Source organism: Callionymus lyra, chromosome 1, assembly GCF_982586985.1.
Source record: "Callionymus lyra chromosome 1, fCalLyr1.hap1.1, whole genome shotgun sequence".
Taxonomy (NCBI): Eukaryota; Metazoa; Chordata; class Actinopteri; order Syngnathiformes; family Callionymidae; genus Callionymus; species Callionymus lyra.
Genome location: NC_141818.1, coordinates 48,911,328 through 48,933,071, shown reverse-complemented (window position 1 = coordinate 48,933,071; position 21,744 = coordinate 48,911,328). Strand labels below are relative to the sequence as shown.

The 21,744-nt window shown below is 42.7% G+C and overlaps 1 protein-coding gene across 1 annotated transcript in view; it reads left to right on the top strand.

The window, feature by feature from the left end:
• The window catches only part of LOC148089993 (NACHT, LRR and PYD domains-containing protein 3-like), a 187,757-nt gene that overhangs the window by 97,612 nt on the left and 68,401 nt on the right, over nt 1-21,744 (top strand). The window contains exon 9 of the mRNA XM_087790158.1: nt 16,973-17,149. Coding sequence (XP_087646284.1) covers nt 16,973-17,149 — 177 coding nt within the window. The remainder of the gene's footprint in view (nt 1-16,972; nt 17,150-21,744) is intronic.

Here is a 21,744-nt window from a genome sequence, read left to right as displayed (position 1 = left end):
GTTGGCGAGGTGAATACATGAATCAGGCGTGAGGTGAATAATTGGATCAATAGTGAAGTGAATACATCATTCAAGAGTGATGTGATTAAATGAATCAAGAGTGAGGTGAATACATGAATCAAGAGTGAGGTGAATAAATGAATCATGAGTGAGGTGAATAAATGAATCAATACTGAGGTGAATAAATGGATCATGAGTGAGGTGAATACATGAATCACGAGTGAGGTGAATAAATTAATCATAAGTGAGGTGAATAATTTAATCATAAGTGAGGTGAATAATTTAATCAAGACTGAGGTGAATAAATGAATCAAGAGTGAGGTGAATAAATGAATCAAGACTAAGGTGAATAAATTAATCAAGACTGAAGTGAAAAAGAAAATAATTCTTCATGTGTTGATTGAATAAGTGAAAACATAAAAAGATAAAGTGGATCAAAGTCAGTGAAAGATCAAATTGCTCTCAAATGTGCATCAATCATTAACCTGGTGACTGGATGAAGAACCGAGGACTATAAACACAGGTGTGGCAGCAGCAGGTGAACTCTGATCCTGACTCTGTTGATAACGTCTGAACTGTGTTCCGGCATCTTTTGATTGCAGCAATAAAAAGTGTTCAGAGACCAAGAGTCAAAGTTCATGTGAAGATCAGCAACAACTAGAGTGAACACATGAATGTGTGGTTGAGCAACAACATGTTGTTTGTACTGATGAGGTTTTATTATTGTGTCAACAACACAATGATGACGAGTGATGATGCTGTTGTGTTTGTGTGCAGGTGTGGACACAGAGGAGGAAGATCCTGCCTCTGAACCTCCTCTGGGTGAAGACCATGACAGCTGGACCAGAGCTCAGAGGTGAGAAGATCACGTCTATGTCACACCAACAAATACTGGAATCTTCTTCTCACTGAAACGTGTGTGTGTTCAGCTCGAAGCTACGTACATCTGCTGGACCTGGACCAGGACAAAGACCAGGACCAGGACCAGGACCAGGACCAGGACCAGGACCAGGACCAGGACCAGGACCAGGACCAGGACCAGGACCAGGACCAGGACCTGCTCCCAGCTGTGAGTCTCTGAAGAGTGACAGATCTAAAGGAAGACTTTATGACTTCAAAGGTGAACAGAAGCATCAGAGGTGAGAGACAACAGGAGCAACATGACATCTACTGGTCAGATGGTGAACGACAGAAGTGTTGATCAGAGTTGTGTCTCTTTCAGGATCTACCAGGAGAAACAAGAAGAGTCTGAACTCAACTGTAAGTCTCTGAAGAGTGAAGCATCAATGGACCTTATTCTTGATTTCAAAGGTGGACAAGAGTCTCCAGGAGACAGGTGAGGTTTTCTTCTCTCTTTTCTCCACTGATACCAACTGCTCATGAACTGTTAGTCAAAAGTGCTGCAGACAGTTGTGAAAGAAATTCAACATCCAAGAGAAGAAGCAACAAACTGAAGCCATGAAAACTAAACCATGACTGAAGTAAAAAACGTGTGTTCCTTCTGGTGTTCCATCAATGCGGAAGATTCCAACTGAGAGTCTGAGTCTTGCTCAGATCATTGGTGACCTTGTTGAAGTAGAACTTTTTGACTACCTGATGTTCTTCACAGAGAGGATCAGCAGGTCTCAGATGTTCTCCAGTCTGTCCAGCAGCATCCGACAGATATGGAGTCCACGATTCAGGTACGTTCTTCAGCCTCACCTGCGAACTACAGCAGCTTCTTTTGCTGCTTCATGAAGCTCTGAGTACTGGACACCTGCATCTGTCAGCCTCACACTTGAGCTGTTCCTACATGAACCAGAAGGTCTGGTGTGGCTGAGACTCTTGTTTGGTTCTGGAGAGAAGATGAGATTTTAAATGTGACTCAGACTCTCAAAGAAGAAACTTTTCCTTCTATGATTTCAGTAAGAGACGAAATATCACGTCCTGCTCTTGAAGAAAGTTTTGCTCAACAGGTCCAGGTTAGACTTGGACTGAGACCTGCCTCTAGTCACATGTGTCTGTGTGTGTTTCAGCTGCTGGAGGAGAAGGTCGTGACCCTGGTGAAGGAGGAACTGAAGAGAGTGAAGAAGTTTCTCAGACCAGGTGAGCAGAAACACCTGGATGATGAGGAAGAGGAAGCATTGAAGTGTGAAGAGGAGCAGATGAGGAGCAGCAGAGAAGCTTTCCTGACGATCATCCTGAACATCCTGAGGAGCATGAAGCAGGAGGAGCTTGCTGGTCTTCTGTGGGGAAGTAAGAGGATTTGAACCTCCAACCTGTTGAATATGACGTCTTCAAGTAAATTTGTGATGGAAGTTCCTGCAGCTGATGAGAAGATTGACCTTCTAGAATCTTGAGCTTCATGTGACTTCTCTTCTTCAGGAAGTCGTGCTGGAAAGCGTCAAAGACGACTGAAGTGGAGCCTGAAGAAGAAGTTCCACAGTGTGTCTGAAGGAGTCGCTAAAGCAGGAAACTCTGCTCCTCTGAATGAGATCTACACGGAGCTCTACATCACTGAGGGGGGCACAGACCAGGTCAACCAGGAGCACGAGGTTCGACAGATCGAAGCAGTCACCAGGAACCAGACCAGACCAGAAACCACCATCAGGCAAGAAGACCTCTTTAAAGCCTCACCTGACAGAGAACGACCAATCAGGAGCCTGCTGACGAAGGGCGTGGCTGGCATTGGGAAGACCCTCCTGACACAGAAGGTCACTCTGGACTGGGCTGAAGACAAAGCCCACCAGAACTTCCACCTCATGTTTCCTTTCACCTTCAGAGAGCTGAACCTGCTGAAAGAGAAGAAGTTGAGTTTGATGGAACTTGTTCATCTTTTCTTTCCTGAAACCAAAGATCTCAGCAGTTTTGAAGGAGACCAGGTTCTGTTCATCTTTGACGGTCTTGACGAGTGTAGACTCCCTCTGGACTTCCTCAACAGTCAGGTCCTGATAGAAGCTACAGAGTCAACCTCAGTAGACGTCCTCCTGACAAACCTCATCAGAGGGAATCTTCTTCCCTCAGCTCGTCTCTGGATGTCCACACGACCTGCAGCAGCCAATCAGATCCCTCCTGAGTGTGTGGACATGGTGACAGAGGTCAGAGGGTTCAATGACCTCCAGAAGGAGGAGTACTTCAAGAAACGGTCCAGTGATGAGGAGCAGACCAGCACCATCATCTCTCACATCAAGACCTCCCGAAGCCTCCACATCATGTGTCACATCCCGATCTTCTGCTGGATCACTGCCACAGTTCTGGAGGACATGTTGAAGAGAGGAGAGACAGGACAGCTGCCCAACACCCTGACTGAGATGTTCATCTACTTCCTGGTGGTTCTGTCCAAAGTCAAGAAGCAGAAGTACCATGGAGCAGCTTGGACAGACATAGTTTGGGATCCCGAGAGCATGAAGATGATGAAGTCTCTGGGAAAAATGGCTTTTGAGCATCTGAAGAAAGGAAACTTGATCTTCTACGAATCAGACCTGACAGAGTGTGACATCGACATCACAGCTGCTTCACTTCACTCAGGAGTGGTCACTCAGATCTTCAGAGAGGAGAGAGGACTGTACCAGAACCCGATGTTCTGCTTCATCCACCTGAGTCTTCAGGAGTTTCTGGCTGCTCTTCATGTTCACCAGATGTTCTTCAAATCTGAAGTCAACCTGCAGTCAAGAATCGTTGACATAGAAAAGTTCTACCAGAAAGAAATCAATGATGCTTTAGAAAGTCCAAATGGACATCTGGACTTGTTCCTGCGCTTCCTTCTGGGTCTTTCTCTGCAGACCAGCCATAGTCTCCTTCCAGGTTTGTTGAAACAAACAGGAAGTAGCTCCTGGACCAATCAGGACACAGCAAAGCTCATCAAGAAGAAGATCAGTGAGAATGTGTCTCCAGAGAGAATCATCAACCTGTTCCACTGTCTGAATGAAGTGAAGGACACTTCTCTGGTGGAGGAGGTCCAACAGCAGCTGAGATCAGGACGTCTCTTCACAGATCAACTGTCTCCTGCTCAATGGTCCAGCCTGGCCTTCATCTTACTGTCCTCAGAGGAACATCTGAAAGTGTTTGACCTGAAGAAATACTCTACCTCAGAGGAGGTTCTTGAGAGGCTTCTGCCGGTGGTTCAAGCTTCAAATGAAGTTCTGTAAGTGGATCATTGAAACATCTCTAACATGAACCATGAATGTTTGATTTCCTTCTTTATTTCATTCAGGCTGAGAAACTCCAACTTCCTTTCTCTCTTCATGGTTTTTCTTTCACCTTGTTTTGTAAATCCATCGTATTTTAAAGTCACTTTTGAAACAACATCAACTTTTCATTTGAATCTCATGAGCAAACACTTGAACAAGTTTCGTGGAAACAAATTTATTTTTACTCTGGAAAAGAATTAGACACAACAATTGAGAGAAAACACACAAAAACACTGAGATAAGTAAGTGAATAGAAAAAGAATCAATGATGTGTTATTATGATCAATATACATGTAACAACCTTTTATTTTCATTTGTCATTGTTGTTTGTTTTGTGACTCTTTTTATTTTTCCTTATGTTATCTTGTGTTTGTTTCTCATATAAACACAAATCAATCCTCTTGTTGACGACACTCGTCTCTTTCACAGGCTGAGAGACTGTCGACTGACAGAGAGAAGTTGTTCACTTCTGTCCTCAGTCCTCAGCTCTCCGTCCTCTAGTCTGACTCAACTGGACCTGAGTAGAAACTACCTGAAGGATCCAGGAGTGGAGCTGCTGTCTGCTGGACTGAAGAGTCCACACTGTCACCTGGAGACTCTCAGGTCAGAACATCATGTCTACAGCTTCAAAACATGAAGCTGCTCTTGGATCACTTGTCTTTTATTTGTAGGATTCTGCACATAAATCAAATACTGTTTGAGGATGGATCGCTCACACACTCGTTGCTCTCGCTCTAGAAACACCACACAATAAGTTAAACGCTAAACAATTAAACAAACATATACAATAGAACGGCTACTAAACAAATAATATAAAATATGACAATTGAAAGAAAAAGGTGTTTCTAACATATTTTTATACACTAATGCTCACAGAGCATCTCCTCCTTCTACCTCATCGCAGTCCTCGAGGCCATAGACATATATACATGGACGCCGCATCGACTGCTGCCGCCCACTAGAGGGGTGTGTATACAGGGCGGCCATCTTGGTACAGTGTTACTCGCTCCTACAGTGCATTAGGTCTATAGAGGAATGATGTGTTTACACAGTTTTTCACTAACCGCTCATTTGTCAAGATATTTTCACAGGGTTTGTTTGCTTGATAGACAGACAGAGGTTCAGAACTTTATTGCTTGAAGTTTTATTGCATTTGAGTATATTCCTCTTATTAAAGAAGTTCTTATTTGTCAACCACTTTGTGGTGGCTTGTTTTTCAGAACTTTAATTTCAAACGGCAGCTTCTATGTCCAGGAACTATCAAAGGTCGAGCCATAGTTGCTGAATTATCAGAAGGAATATTTTCAATTATTATTATTATTATCCAAGCACCCTGTATCATGGCTACATGTATGATGATTGTTTGAACAGACCAAACCGTTTGAAAATCGCTTCAGAATTCAGCGAATAATTGTATTTTAAGATTGAGAAGTACCTCCTTCCCTGCAGTTGTTAATGCTGCCTCTGATGTCACTGAACCAAGATGGCGGCACTTTATACACATCCGTCTACAGTCGATGCGCCGTCTATGTATCTATGTCTATGTCGAGGCAATGAGGATATCCCACAATTCAGTGCTACAGTTCAAAGGGCAGGACTAACCAAAAATAATAGTAACAGTAGGTGGCACTGTTACCCCATTTTAGTGAATTTAATGCACAGTCCTTCACTATGTTACATACACCCCCCTTAAATTCTGCTCAAACTGGGTAACAGTTACAACATTACAATATGTAAAAACATTTGAAGGGCGGACCATGAACAGTAAATTCCATCCTCAAAAGTATCATCTCCAGCTACAGCATTCGTTGAGCACAGTGGTTCTTCAGAGGAGACACTACTCAGACGGTCACAATCATCTGTGTCACTCTTCTCTCCAGCCGCCTCAACCTGTCTGAGCCAATCATTGTTTCTGGATTGATCATCATTTACCACGTCTACTAGCTGGGTTGCATCATGTTCCAAATCACTGTCAATGGGGTCAGCAGGGTCGATGTCAGGGTCATTGTCAGTGGACAAAAAGTCCACCGGGAGCAGCACGTTTAAGTGAACCACTTTTTGTCCGAGTTACAGGGTCTCTGATGGAGTAGACATGAATCTCATGAGGTCACAGAGGTCACCTCATAAACAGTAGACTCCCACTTGTCAGCAAGCTTCTTTTTCCCCCTCTCACCGCGGTTAGCAAGCAGAACCTGATCACCAACAGCAAGATTGTCAGATTTCTCAGCAGACCAAAAACCAATTCCAAAGGTGCAGATGTTTCAATGCATTCAAGGGGGACACGAAATGCAAGTTCTGGAGTTTTAGCAACAACACAGCCAAAACAGCCCTTTACTGATGGCTGGCAAGTGACACAGTTCATGCCTGACCCTGATGACCTGCTGAGTCATGTAAACAACGCAACACCTGACCTTTTAATGAATTTGGGATTAACTGGAAGATTTTTTGTGTTTTTTTTTTTAGAATCCCTTATTAGTCCCGCGAGGGGAAATTCAACCATTCACACACACTGATGGGAGTAGGCTGCACACTTGCGCCAAGTTCACCATCAGGAGCAATCAGGGTGAAGTGTCTTGCTCAGGGACACGACACAAGCTTGTCTGTAGCTGGGATTGAACCTGCAACCTTTTGGACTGCAGGCAACCACTCTACCATCTGAGCTATATCGCCCCTTTGAGTGTTGAGTTGCCTGTCTTTAGTTTGTCTGTACAACAAGCCATGTTTAATGACAAGTTTCGGCCAATGTCTGAGCAACTTCATCAAACCCCTGGTTCACGTCCCCGTTCACACCTGTTTGGGCGATTATGAGGTTTGACATAATGAAACGCCATGTTTAGAATGTTGTCCTGTTCTTGCAGTCTGGCTATTTCTCTTTTAGTTAATGAGTCCACCCTCATTCAAAGACTGCTCAATGACCCTTTGACAGTTCGTACTACACTTGAATGCACCATACACTTCTTTATCTTTAAGGCCACACATCTTCTCCAACAATGAGACGTAGGTCTCTGTAACAAGTCGATGAACAATGCAAGACTGAACAAATGGTTCTCAAGGGCACCAGCGACCACATTCTTGTTGCCAGGTACATAGTTCAGATCAAAACTATAAGCTTCCAACTTGGACACCCATCTTAGTCACAATGTAGGTTAGGGGATTGTTATCCATCCAAACCGTGAAATGTCTCCCTTTTAGCCAGTGACTGAACTTATCACAAACCACCCATTTCAGCGCCAGAAACTCTAGCTGATGAACAGGGTAATTCAGCTGTGAACGTGAGAGGGTTTTACTGGCAAAAGCCACTAGTTGTGCCCCTGGTGGCAACTGTGAGAGGACAGCCCCTAACCCATCAAAAGAAGCATCTACAGCAGGAACAAGGGCTCTGTGAGATCAGGGTGAGCCAGAGTGACACTGTGGACTAAGTCATGTTTAAGTGTTTGGAATGTAGCCTTACACTCAGCAGAATAATCAACAGGGGTGAGTCTGATGAAACCTTTTCAATTCAGGTTTGCATTTTCTGCCTCTGCTGTTACAGGAGACAGGATCAGAAACAAGATCAAAAAGTGGTTTGGCTTCAGCTGAACATCCCTCTATGAAATGGTGATAATACAGGACCATGCTAAGAAATGATCTCATCTTCTTTGCAGGAGTGATTCCATCAGCGTCAAACAGATCAGATTCTTCCACATCAACAAATGCCTGTATTATATCAGCGTCCATCTTTAACACCATTTGTACAAATAATGTGTCCTAAGAACCTTACAGATCTGCAAAGAAAGTTACATTTCCTAGGTGTGCGCTTTAGGTTGTTAGCAGCAAGACGCGAAAAAACCATCTCTAACCGCTCAATTGCAACCTCCTCCGATGGAGCAAAAACCAGCAGGTCGTCCAGATAACACAAACGACTGGTAAAGACCTTATCACCAAATATGGACATCATCATCCGTATAAATGTTGCGGGGCTGTTGGTAAGACCCTGGGGCATTCTATTATATTTGTGCAGACCAAATGGGAAGGAGAACACTTTAAATTTCTTATCCTCTTCGTGGAATCTGACATTATAAAACCCTGATGTGAGGTCCATAGTGGAGAAAAATGTGTTACCACCAAGCACAGCAAGGGCGTCTGTCTGCAGGGGCAGGGGGTCCGCATCTTTCACTGTTCTGACATTCAACCATCTGAAGTCATTGCAAATGCGTAGGTCACCATTAGGTTTAACAACAAGCACAAGAGGAGATGAAAACTCACTCTGAGATTCACGAATAATCCCCTGTTCCTCCATCTTATTTAGATCCTCAGTTTCTCATATAGACTAGAGGGGTCACGGAGGTACTGCAGTCTGAAAGGCTTGTCGTCCACCAAACGGATTCTATGAACATATTCATTTGCCTCAACACAATCCATTTTGTGTTTTGAGAAAGTACACTTATAACTTTGGATGAGACATAATAACTTGTTTTTCCATTCAAGAGACACTTCACAGGAAGTGAGATCTAAGTCCTACAGATCCATGTCCTTCAACGTGTGGATGATCATCTCCTCAGACAGCAGTGGATGTTCTGTGTCAACATCACATTAGAATAAACTGGTTCTGGTTGAGGCAAGTCTTGGACTGAGGGGCGAGTGACACATGTGCAATCATAGCATCTCGTTTTATAGTGAGTAGCTTCTCAGTGGGATTCAATATCTTCACAGGAGCCCAGGCATCCCCCCACAAGGTAGTGACAACTGTTCCTACCAGGATTTGTGCAGGTCTCACTTTGGACTGTGTTGCTCAATCACAACTGTTTTCCCCACAGTGACTGAGCAGACGATGACACTTTAGCCCACACTAGATGTTCAGACCCTGGTTGCAGTGTGACACGACTCTTTGTCGTCCCAATCCTGGATTGCAGGTCGTCCTCTTTCCACTCCTCTGAATGTGACAAAAGAGAAAGTAACTGTGCATCATCACATGTTGAGGTTAATGATGGAACTATTGAACCCTTCATCTTTGAAATAAGCCATTTGATGATGTTGCAGCCCAATACCATGTCATCTTCCTGGCCTGGTACAACAAGGACAGGGAGCATCACTCTGTAGCCATAAACAGTAGCAACAACATTGTCTATTAGTGTTGGTTTGACTAAATGACCCCCACAACCAACAATGACAACGTCTTTAGCTGATTTCTTTTCAGCACTTGAAAGTGATCAGGAAAGCCTGATATCTGTGGCTTCATTTACAGTGCACACCATTGAACCACTGTCCACCAAAGCTTTCACCACACATCCATTTTCAGTACCGACTTCAGTGTAGAACAGACTGTCAGTATTAGAAATCTTCTGTAGGCTTTGCATTATAACTGTTTTTGAGATAAAGACCTTGTTCACATGAGACTGATATACTAACTCTAAATCAATATCTACATCTAAGGTGGGAGGTAGGCTCAACCCGTCTGCAGTTTCCTCCCTTGTGTGCAGACTGATTAGTTTCCCTGATGTGTGAAGGCAGGTGGCATAAGAACTTGAGGTCACTTACGTCTTGTGTGTTCTGGAGAGTGACAAAAGAAGCAGAGAAGGTTTTCTCGGCAGTGAGAATATGAACCATCAGCACATACAGAACATGGCACAGCGTCAAGTCCCTCGGTGTTGTCTGTTGTAGTTGTTACGTGTCCTTCTGTTATATTGGTTCTGACTCTGGTTCTGCAGCATCTTTTCCAACAACCCCAGCAACCTCTCCATTGTAGAAGAGTCTTGATCAACTGGCTGCTGTCTCTCAGGTGGTTCACAGGCTGCTGTAGGTTAACTTCAACTCTATCCATGTTCACCTCTTCACTATGTCTGGCTGGTGTCTTCAAACTAGTCTATGAAATCATCCAACACGTCCTGCACTTCAGGGCTGACCATTTATCCAAAGTATGGACCGGAATGTGAGAGCCAGATCTGGGTGATCAAACATCTGCCTTGTTCCCACAAGCAACCTGTGGCGAATTCAGCAGCTTTCTTGAGGCGGAGCCAGTAGTCCTACGGGTCTTCATCACATCTGCGAGAGTTGAATAAAAGTCTGACAAAGGCACCGATGAATAGCGTACAGAAGAATGTTTCCTCAAGAGACCAGACACAGCGTGAGGACGGCGTGCAACATCTATCTCTCCATTTCTATCCCAAACTCCACTCTTTAGCTCGAGCCCTTAAATGTGTGAGAATTTCTTCGACCCGACTCTCCAGTTGAACATCACGTTTCTTGAAATAATCTTCCATCAACTCGAGCCATTCTTCCAACTCAACTTTGTCTGAACATCCCCACGGAAAACAAGAGGAGCCTTGAGTTCTCTTGGTGTTTCGTGTCTAACATGAGAGAATCTAGAAATGTCCGTTGGGAAGTGACTTGAACCATCATGGGCTCCTGAGCTGTTGTGTGGGGCTGATGGAGGGGCTGTCGTCCTTGGATGGGATACCATAGTCTCAGCTCACTGTCCTCCATATGTTGAACTACATCAGTCATTTGGTCAGTCATGTTGGCACTGAAGGTTGATAGTAGTCCATGTATAGTGGAAGTAGTCGACTCCTTGATTGACAAACACACACACATTGTTTGAGCTTGTATTACCTGCAACACCTTCACACTCACACCTGACACGGTTATGAATAATAACTTTGTAAACCTGTTCATATTGAATTGAATGTTAAAAAACAAATAGAATAAATTGACTGAAGTGAATCTTCACGATTGAATCAGTGTCTTGATTAAATTGAAGATATTTTTACTCTGGAAAAGAATTAGACTCAACAATTGAGAGAAAACACACAAAAACACTGAGATAAGTAAGTGAATAGAAAAAGAATCAATGATGTGTTATTATGATCAATATACATGTAACAACCTTTTATTTTCATTTGTCATTGTTTTGTGACTCTTTTTATTTTTCCTTATGTTATCTTGTGTTTGTTTCTCATATAAACACAAATCAATCCTCTTGTTGACGACACTCGTCTCTTTCACAGGCTGAGCTGCTGTCGACTGTCAGAGAGAAGTTGTTCACTTCTGTCCTCAGTCCTCAGCTCTCCGTCCTCTAGTCTGACTCAACTGGACCTGAGTGAGAACCTTGACCTGAAGGATCCAGGAGTGGAGCTGCTGTCTGCTGGACTGAAGAGTCCACACTGTCACCTGGAGACTCTCAGGTCAGAACATCATGTCTTCAGCTTCAGAACATGTGAAAGTCAGAGGTGAGACTCCAGAGAGTCAAAGTTGAGTCTTCAGTGAGTTCTTCAATGAAGCAGATGATTCTAAGTGACCTCAGTCTTCAGCAGGTTCTCACACTTGAACTTGATTTGTTCTTCTGCTGGGTCGTGCTGTTCAGTATGTTGACACATATTTACTGATCTCAGATCCATTCAAAGACATTTTAGAGACTCTTGTGATGTCATCACTTGTTCTGTTGCTAGATTTCAATGCAGGGTAATGTTCATGGTGATGTGAGCATGTGTGATGAACACATCAGCAACTGTATGAAAAGTCAAACATGTTCTTCTTCACAATATTCAACAGTGTCGTCTCACGTCCTGCTCATATCTTTCATTTCAACTCATCTCTGTGTCACCAACTCACTCCTTCTTTCTCTCTTCATGGTTTTTCTTTCACCTCGTTTTGTAAATCCATCATTTTTAAAGTCACTTTTGAAACAACATCAACTTTTCATTTTGATTTCATGAGCAAACACTTGAACATGTGTCGTGAACACAAACACACAAACACACAAACAGTGAACGAACAACTGTATGTTTCTCCCTCAGGCACAGACAGGGTTTATTTTAGGCTTAAAATCCAGCGTGAAAAGTGAACATAAATGATGAAGAAAATGAAAAGTTAACACAGTGTTAATAGAAGAAAATAACATTCAAACAAAACAACACCTCGTTTGCTGCAAAGAGAGAAAAGTCTTGTTTAATGTTTCTTCAAGTCCTTGAGTTTATGCAAATGAATGTCTCTTGAGCTTCTTCTTAGACGTTTGAACTCTTGTGAGATAAACAGACAGGAAGTGGACTTTCAAAATAAAACTAACAACGTTTCACAAGAAAATAAATAACATGAACACATGAACTTAAATCCACTGCAAACTTCACAACATGGAAGATTGTTTGAAATATCATGAAAGTAAGAACGTCATTTATATTTATAGGTGACAGTAAATCCTGGTTTGACCCTCCTAGGCCTCCATATTCAAACCTGGAACTACAGAGAAAACATTTGAAAGCTGGAGATTTAAAGGAACGACACATGTTTGAACAATGTTGGAGGAAAACTTTGAAGACTTTGATAAATGTGAAAAAATATCATTAGAAAATAAGAAAATGTCAAAACATCTTCAATTGAAACATGTTTATGAATCATGAATAAAAAGTGTCACCAGATGGAAACAAACTGATCCATATATTGATTGATGTCCAGAAACAACTTCAAAAATAGTCTCAAACTTGACACATGTTTCAAAAGTTGAAACTAATTCAGTTCATGTGAAGCAAACATGGAGAAGAAATGAAGGTGAATGTGACGGAGGATGATTGACACTCCATCTGTGTCACAACATAGATCCACTGGATCCAAAGATGGAGAGAATTCACCTTGAATTTTCTAACTGTAAACATTCAAATGAAGACAACAATGTTGAGAGAGTGCAGGAGTGTGAGTGACAAACACACACACATTGTTTGAGCTTGTATTACCTGCAACACCTTCACACTCACACCTGACACGGTTATGAATAATAACTTTGTAAACCTGTTCATATTGAATTGAAGGTTAAAAAACAAATAGAATAAATTGACTGAAGTGAATCTTCACGATTGAATCAGTGTCTTGATTAAATTGAAGATATTTTTACTCTGGAAAAGAATTAGACACAACAATTGAGAGAAAACACACAAAAACACTGAGATAAGTAAGTGAATAGAAAAAGAATCAATGATGTGTTATTATGATCAATATACATGTAACAACCTTTTATTTTCATTTGTCTTTGTTGTTTGTTTTGTGACTTATTTTTCCTTATGTTATCTTGTGTTTGTTTCTCATATAAACACAAATCAATCCTCTTGTTGACGACACTCGTCTCTTTCACAGGCTGATCTCCTGTGGACTGACAGAGAGAAGTTGTTCACTTCTGTCCTCAGTCCTCAGCTCTCCGTCCTCTAGTCTGACTCAACTGGACCTGAGTCACAACGACCTGAAGGATCCAGGAGTGGAGCTGCTGTCTGCTGGACTGAAGAGTCCACACTGTCACCTGGAGACTCTCAGGTCAGAACATCATTTCAAACAAACACAAGTCACACAACAAAAGTCACACAACAAAAGTCATACAACAAAAGTCACACAACAAAAGTCACACAACAAAAGTCATACAACAAAAGTCACACAACAAAAGTCATACAACAAAAGTCACACAACAAAAGTCACACAACAAAAGTCATACAACAAAAGTCACACAACAAAAGTCACACAACAAAAGTCATACAACAAAAGTCACACAACAAAAGTCATACAACAAAAGTCACACAACAAAAGTCACACAACACAAGTTACATAACACGACTGAAACAACACGACTCACACAAGACAACTCACACAAGTCCAATGACACAAGTCACACAACTAACACAAGTCCCACCACAAAACTCACACAACAAAAGTCACACAACAAAAGGGTCACAGAACACAGGTCAAACAACATGAGTCACACAAGTCACACAACACGACCCACACAACACTAATCAAACAACACGAGTCACACAACACTAGTCACACGACACAAGTCACACGACACAAGTTACACAACACAAGTCACACAAGACAAATCACACAAGTCACGCTACACAAGTCACACAACACAAGTCACACAACACAAGTCACACGACACAAGTTACACAACACAAGTCACACAACACAAGTCATACTACACAAGTCACACAACAAAAGTCACATGACACGAGTCACACAACACAACTCAGACAACACAACACAACTCACACTACATGAGTCACACAACACAAGTCACACTGCACAAGTCACACAACACAAGTCACACAACACAACTCACATGACACAAGTCACAAATCACACAACACAACTCAGACAACACAAGTCACACAACGCAAGTTACATAACACAACTAAAAAAACACGACTCATACAACACAACTCACACAACACAAGTCACACAACACAAGTCACACGACATAAGTCACACAACACAACTCACACAACACAAAACACACCACAAGTAACATGACATGAGTCACCCGAAATGAGTCACACGACACAAATCCCACAGGTCACACAGCACAAGTCACACAACACAAGTCACACAACACAAGTCACACCACAAAAGTCACACAACAAAAGTCACACCACAAAAGACACACAACAAAAGTCACACAACAAAAGTCACACGACATGACTCACACAACACAAGTCACACAACACAACTAACACAACACAAGTCACACAACACAAGTCACAGAACACAACTAACACAACAAGAGTCACAGAACACAAGTCACAGAACACAAGTCACACAACTCGACTCACACAACACAACTCAAACAACACAAGTCACACAACTTAAGTTGCACAACACGAGTCACACAACACAAGTCACACGACACAAGTCACACGACACGAATCACAACACAAGTCACACAACACAAGTCACACGACTCACACAACACGAGTCAAACCACACAAGTCACACAACACAAGTCACACGACACAACTCACACGACACAAGACACAACACACAAGTTACACAACACGAGTCACACAACATGACTCACATAACACAACTAACACAACACAAGTCACACAACACAACTAACACAACACAAGTCAAACAACATGAGTCACACAACGAGTCAAAGTCGAGCTACACAACACCAGTGTGAGTGGAGTTACACAACACCAGTGTGAGTGGAGTTACACAACACCAGTTTGAGTGGAGTTACACAACACTAGTGTGAGTGGAGTTACACAACACCAGTGTGAGTGGAGTTACACAACACCAGTGTGAGTGGAGTTACACAACACCAGTGTGAGTGGAGTAACACAACACTAGTGTGAGTGGAGTTACACAACACCAGTGTGAGTGGAGTTACACAACACCAGTGTGAGTGGAGTTACACAACACCAGTGTGAGTGGAGTTACACAACACCAGTTTGAGTGGAGTTACACAACACTAGTGTGAGTGGAGTTACACAACACCAGTGTGAGTGGAGTTACACAACACCAGTGTGAGTGGAGTTACACAACACCAGTGTGAGTGGAGTTACACAACACCAGTGTGAGTGGAGTAACACAACACTAGTGTGAGTGGAGTTACACAACACCAGTTCGAGTGGAGTTACACAACACCAGTGTGAGTGGAGTTACACAACACCAGTGTGAGTGGAGTTACACAACACCAGTGTGAGTGGAGTTACACAACACCAGTGTGAGTGGAGTTACACAACACCAGTGTGAGTGGAGTTACACAACACCAGTGTGAGTGGAGTTACACAACACCAGTGTGAGTGGAGTTACACAACACCAGTGTGAGTGGAGTTACACAACACCAGTGTGAGTGGAGTTTCACAACACCAGTGTGAGTGGAGTTATACAACAGTGTGAGTGGAGTTACACAACACCAGTGTGAGTGGAGTTACACAACACCAGTGTGAGTGGAGTTACACAACACCAGTGTGAGTGGAGTTACACAACACCAGTGTGAGTGGAGTTATACAACAGTGTGAGTGGAGTTACACAACACCAGTGTGAGTGGAGTTACACAACACCAGTGTGAGTGGAGTTACACAACAGTGTGAGTGGAGTTACACAACACCAGTGTGAGTGGAGTTATACAACAGTGTGAGTGGAGTTACACAACACCAGTGTGAGTGGAGTTATACAACAGTGTGAGTGGAGTTACACAACACCAGTGTGAGTGGAGTTATACAACAGTGTGAGTGGAGTTACACAACACCAGTGTGAGTGGAGTTATACAACAGTGTGAGTGGAGTTACACAACACCAGTGTGAGTGGAGTTATACAACAGTGTGAGTGGAGTTACACAACACCAGTGTGAGTGGAGTTACACAACAGTGTGAGTGGAGTTACACAACACCAGTGTGAGTGGAGTTACACAACAACAGTGTGAGTGGAGTTACACAACACTAGTGTGAGTGGAGTTACACAACACCAGTGTGAGTGGAGTTACACAACAGTGTGAGTGGAGTTACACAACAGTGTGAGTGGAGTTACACAACACCAGTGTGAGTGGAGTTACACAACAGTGTGAGTGGAGTAACATAACACCAGTGTGAGTGGAGTTACACAACAGTGTGAGTGGAGTTACACAACACCAGTGTGAGTGGAGTTACACAACAGTGTGAGTGGAGTTACACAACACCAGTGTGAGTGGAGTTACACAACAGTGTGAGTGGAGTTACACAACACCAGTGTGAGTGGAGTTACACACCAGTGTGAGTGGAGTTACACAACAGTGTGAGTGGAGTTACACAACACTAACACTAACACTGACATTAAACACAAACACACATCAATCCTCTCACAACAGTGAGTCATGTGATCATTTATACATCAAGTGTTGAACTGATGAAAACTTCATTATTTCATGTGTTGATCAAGTTGATCTTGATTGAAATCAAAGTCTTCAAATGTTCACACAATCATGTGATGATCTTATGAACGTCAAGAGTTCAGTGTTTCCTCCAATCAAGGCTTTCAAGGCAAAATAGAGAAAAAGTCTCTTGTTGACGTTTCCGTCTCTTTCACAGGCTGAACTACTGTCGACTGTCAGAGAGAAGTTGTTCACTTCTGTCCTCAGTCCTCAGCTCTCCGTCCTCTAGTCTGACTCTACTGGACCTGAGTCACAACTACAACCTGCAGGATCCAGGAGTGGAGCTGCTGTCTGCTGGACTGAAGAGTCCACACTGTCACCTGGAGACTCTCAGGTCAGAACATCATGTCTTCAGTTCTTCTGTTTAATGAAACTGTTTCTCCTTCATTACAGTCTGTCAGGGTGTAAGATCTCAGCAGGAGGTTGTTCTTCTCTGGCCTCAGCTCTGACATCTAACCCGTCCCATCTGAGAGAGCTGGACCTGAGCTTCAATCATCCAGGAGGACCAGGACTGGAGCTGCTGTCTGCTGGACTGGAGAGTCCAGACTGGAGGCTGGAGACTCTCAGGTATGGACGGAGCAGCAGAACTCACTGACTGAGCTCCAAAGATCTTCTGAACATGTGATCAGAAGCAGAGAGATGTGAGTGTGTGACGCTGCTCAGACTCTTCATCTGAACTGAGCACATGAATCCAACTCTCAGAGCTTCTCCATGTTCTCCTGCTGGACACCAGTGGAAGAACAAGGAGACAGTGGAGACTGAGCGAGTGTTTCTAGATCCATCTTTGTTGTGGTCCACACAGTCATGAAAGAACGTCCACTTAGCAGCATCTGAAGTCAATGAACCTGATCTTCTCAATGTTTCTTCCTCCAGGCTGGATCACTGTGGACCACAGAGGTTAACATCTGGATGGAAGAAGTGTAAGTTTGATTTGATTGATGGATGAGAACTCCTTGACTCTGTCAGCTTCTAGTGGAGCAGTTGTGATGTTGAGATGTTGTTACACTTGAATCTGCTGATGGAGCTTCATCAAGTCCAGGTCACTGTCCACAACTCTGGTCAACATGGTGTCCAGCAGCAGCTGGTCAGGAGCCTCCGTGCAGATCATCTCACACTCATTCATTCACTCTTTTCACTCTTGGACTTGAGAGTGGAGTGAGAAGATCTCAGTGCAGCATCTCACCAGGATGATGGTGGAGATGAACACAGAGATGTTTCAAGAACATGAAGAAACATCATGTTACCTACATGCTAGTTTAGCTGCTGACTTGATATGGACACACTGGTGTCAATCAAATGTGACAAGATGATTCTGGGATGTTCCTCCTGGTTCTTCTCTGGAGGTGGTCCCAGTCTCAGAAGACTGTTGACTCCACTTTGATGATGATCTCCACTAGATGTCAACAAACAGAGCAGCCCTCCCTGGCTTGCTGGGACACGGAGTCCATGATTGTGTTGAAGAGAAAGTTCTTCCACCATCATCACCTCTCGTGTCTTCTTCTCTCAGACTTCCGTCCACTCTCACTGGACCCGGACACAGCACACCGGCGCCTCCTACTGTCCAACGACAACAGGACGGTGGAACTTGTGCCGCAGGATCAGGATTATCTGGACCATCCCGACAGATTCCACCGGTGTCTTCAGGTGATGAGCAGAGAAGCTGTGACTGGACCATGTTACTGGGAGCTGGAGTGGAGAGGAGGAGCTTCTATCGCACTGACTCTCAGAAGAGACGGAGGGAAAGAAGACGAGTCTGAGTTTGGACAGAACCGTTATTCCTGGAGTCTGAGCTGCTCTGATGATGAAGGATATAAATTCTATCACGATAAGAAAGAAACTGTCATCAAGAGTCAAGAAGTTTCTCACAGAGTAGGAATGTTGATGAACTTTAATGAACCTGGATATTTATCCTTCTTCAGTGTCTCCTCTGATGAACAGAAACTCCTCCACGCCTTCTTCATCTCCACTGAACCTTTGTACCTGGGATTTGGACTCACAGAGGTTCCTGGTTCTGGTTCCTCAGTGTGTGTGTGTGACCTGAGTGTGTGAGTGTGTTCCTCCAACACACTTGTGTTGCTGCTGTCAATCATCATTAAAGTGCTGACAGTGATGATGGAAGAAATCTGCTCCTGAAACAAACGTGTTGATCTGAATGTTGTTGAAGAAACTCTTTCATCACTTGTTGAGTCGACTGAAGACTTGAAGTTCAGTGGAGCACGAGTCACTCATGATGTTCATCATGTTTAATAAAACATTTGCTTTAAAACTTTCAAGAGACTCAAGGTCACTTCACAATAAAAGGTTAGAAAGAAGGTCAGACAGGTAGATGTGAGGTCAGACAGGTGTGTGTCAGGTGTTATATAAACAGGTGTGTGTCAGGTGTTATATAGACAGGTGTGTGTCAGGTCTTATATAGACAGGTGTGTGTCAGGTCATATATAGACAGGTGTGTGTCAGGTGTTATATAGACAGGTGTGTGTCAGGTCTTATACTGTATAGACAGGTGTGTGTCAGGTCTTATATAGACAGGTGTGTGTCAGGTCTTATATAGACAGGTGTGTGTCAGGTGTTATGTAAACAGGTGTGTGTCAGGTGTTATATAGACAGGTGTGTGTCAGGTGTTATATAGACAGGTGTGTGTCAGGTCTTATATAGACAGGTGTGTGTCAGGTCATATATAGACAGGTGTGTGTCAGGTGTTATATAGACAGGTGTGTGTCAGGTCTTATACTGTATAGACAGGTGTGTGTCAGGTCTTATATAGACAGGTGTGTGTCAGGTCTTATATAGACAGGTGTGTGTCAGGTCTTATACTGTATAGACAGGTGTGTGTCAGGTGTTATATAGACAGGTGTGTGTCAGGTCTTATATAGACAGGTGTGTGTCAGGTCTTATATAGACAGGTGTGTGTCAGGTGTTATATAGACAGGTGTGTGTCAGGTGTTATATAGACAGGTGTGTGTCAGGTGTTATATAGACAGGTGTGTGTCAGGTGTTATATAGACAGGTGTGTGTCAGGTCTTATATAGACAGGTGTGTGTCAGGTCTTATATAGACAGGTGTGTGTCAGGTGTTATATAGACAGGTGTGTGTCAGGTCTTATATAGACAGGTGTGTGTCAGGTGTTATATAGACAGGTGTGTGTCAGGTCTTATATAGACAGGTGTGTGTCAGGTCTTATATAGACAGGTGTATCAGGTCTTATATAGACAGGTGTGTGTCAGGTCTTATACTGTATAGACAGGTGTGTGTCAGGTCATATATAGACAGGTGTGTGTCAGGTGTTATATAGACAGGTGTGTGTCAGGTCTTATATTGACAGGTGTGTGTCAGGTGTTACATAGAAAGGTGTGTGTCAGGTGTTATATAGACAGGTGTGTGTCAGGTCTTATATAGACAGGTGTGTGTCAGGTGTTATATATACAGGTGTGTGTCAGGTGTTATATAGACAGGTGTGTGTCAGGTCATATATAGGCAGGTGTGTGTCAGGTCTTATATAGACAGGTGTGTGTCAGGTCTTATATAGACAGGTGTGTGTCAGGTCTTATATAGACAGGTGTGTGTCAGGTCTTATATAGACAGGTGTGTGTCAGGTGTTATATAGACAGGTGTCTGTCAGATCTTATATAGACAGGTGTGTGTCAGGTGTTATATAGACAGGTGTGTGTCAGGTGTTATATAGACAGGTGTGTGTCAGGTCTTATATAGACAGGTATGTGTCAGGTGTTATATAGACAGGTGTCTGTCAGATCTTATATAGACAGGTGTGTGTCAGGTGTTATATAGACAGGTGTGTGTCAGATCTTATATAGACAGGTGTGTGTCAGGTGTTATATAGACAGGTGTGTGTCAGGTGTTATATAGACAGGTATGTGTCAGGTGTTATATAGACAGGTATGTGTCAGGTGTTATATAGACAGGTGTCTGTCAGATCTTATATAGACAGGTGTGTGTCAGGTGTTATATAGACAGGTGTGTGTCAGGTCTTATATAGACAGGTGTGTGTCAGGTGTTATATAGACAGGTTTTGTTTGTGTTTTCCTTCCATCCAGTCCAATCAGTTTCATTAAACACAGCTGGACTCAATGAAGAAGTCGAAGCATCTCAAGGAGGATCAGAAGAAATGGACGACACGTGAGTTAAATATGAGTCACAGCAAAAAGTCTGAATACTTATTACCATGTAATGTTTTAGTTTCCTTTTTTAATAGATTTGCAAAAAAAACATGAAGAAAGAAACAAAGAGCATTAATTTAGTTATGTTTAGTTTAGCATTAATAAGTGTGGCGTATACGTATAGTGTATAATCATTTTTAATCTAACAGTAATGTGACGTGACGTGTCGCTGTTGTCATTTGGCTACCGTAATTCTAAAACTATGAAGCGCACTTGAAATGTTTAATGTCAACAGTGCGATTCTACCCCCAGTTGTGCTTACTGACCTCGAACCACTTTGAGGAGGTACACAGCGACCATAAATTGGTAGAAAATGCTTCATTTGTATTTTTGAAGCTTGGATTGTTCGAGCATCACGGAAGTCAGGAGGCTCTCGTGGAGAAATACATGCTTAAAAGGTCCTGTGAAAGTGACTATATTGTATATTTTTAGGTGTTACAACTCCACAATGTTGAGATTGTTTTATGAATGAGTCAAATAAAGTCTGGATGTGCAATTTCGCTTGATCCTCTTTATATCCGGTGCGCTTTTCTATGAAAATAGACCCTTTCATTGAGACATATTATATATATATATATATTATATTATATATTATTATTATTATTATTAGATTATTAGATATAAAATCATCTATATCCAAACTGTTACACTGCATTTCCATTCTTCTAAATTGAAACTGATTGAAAAGGTTCTTCATCTCAAGACTTCAATTACCAAATACAGCAAAAACATTACCTCACTGTTAAGGAGTACT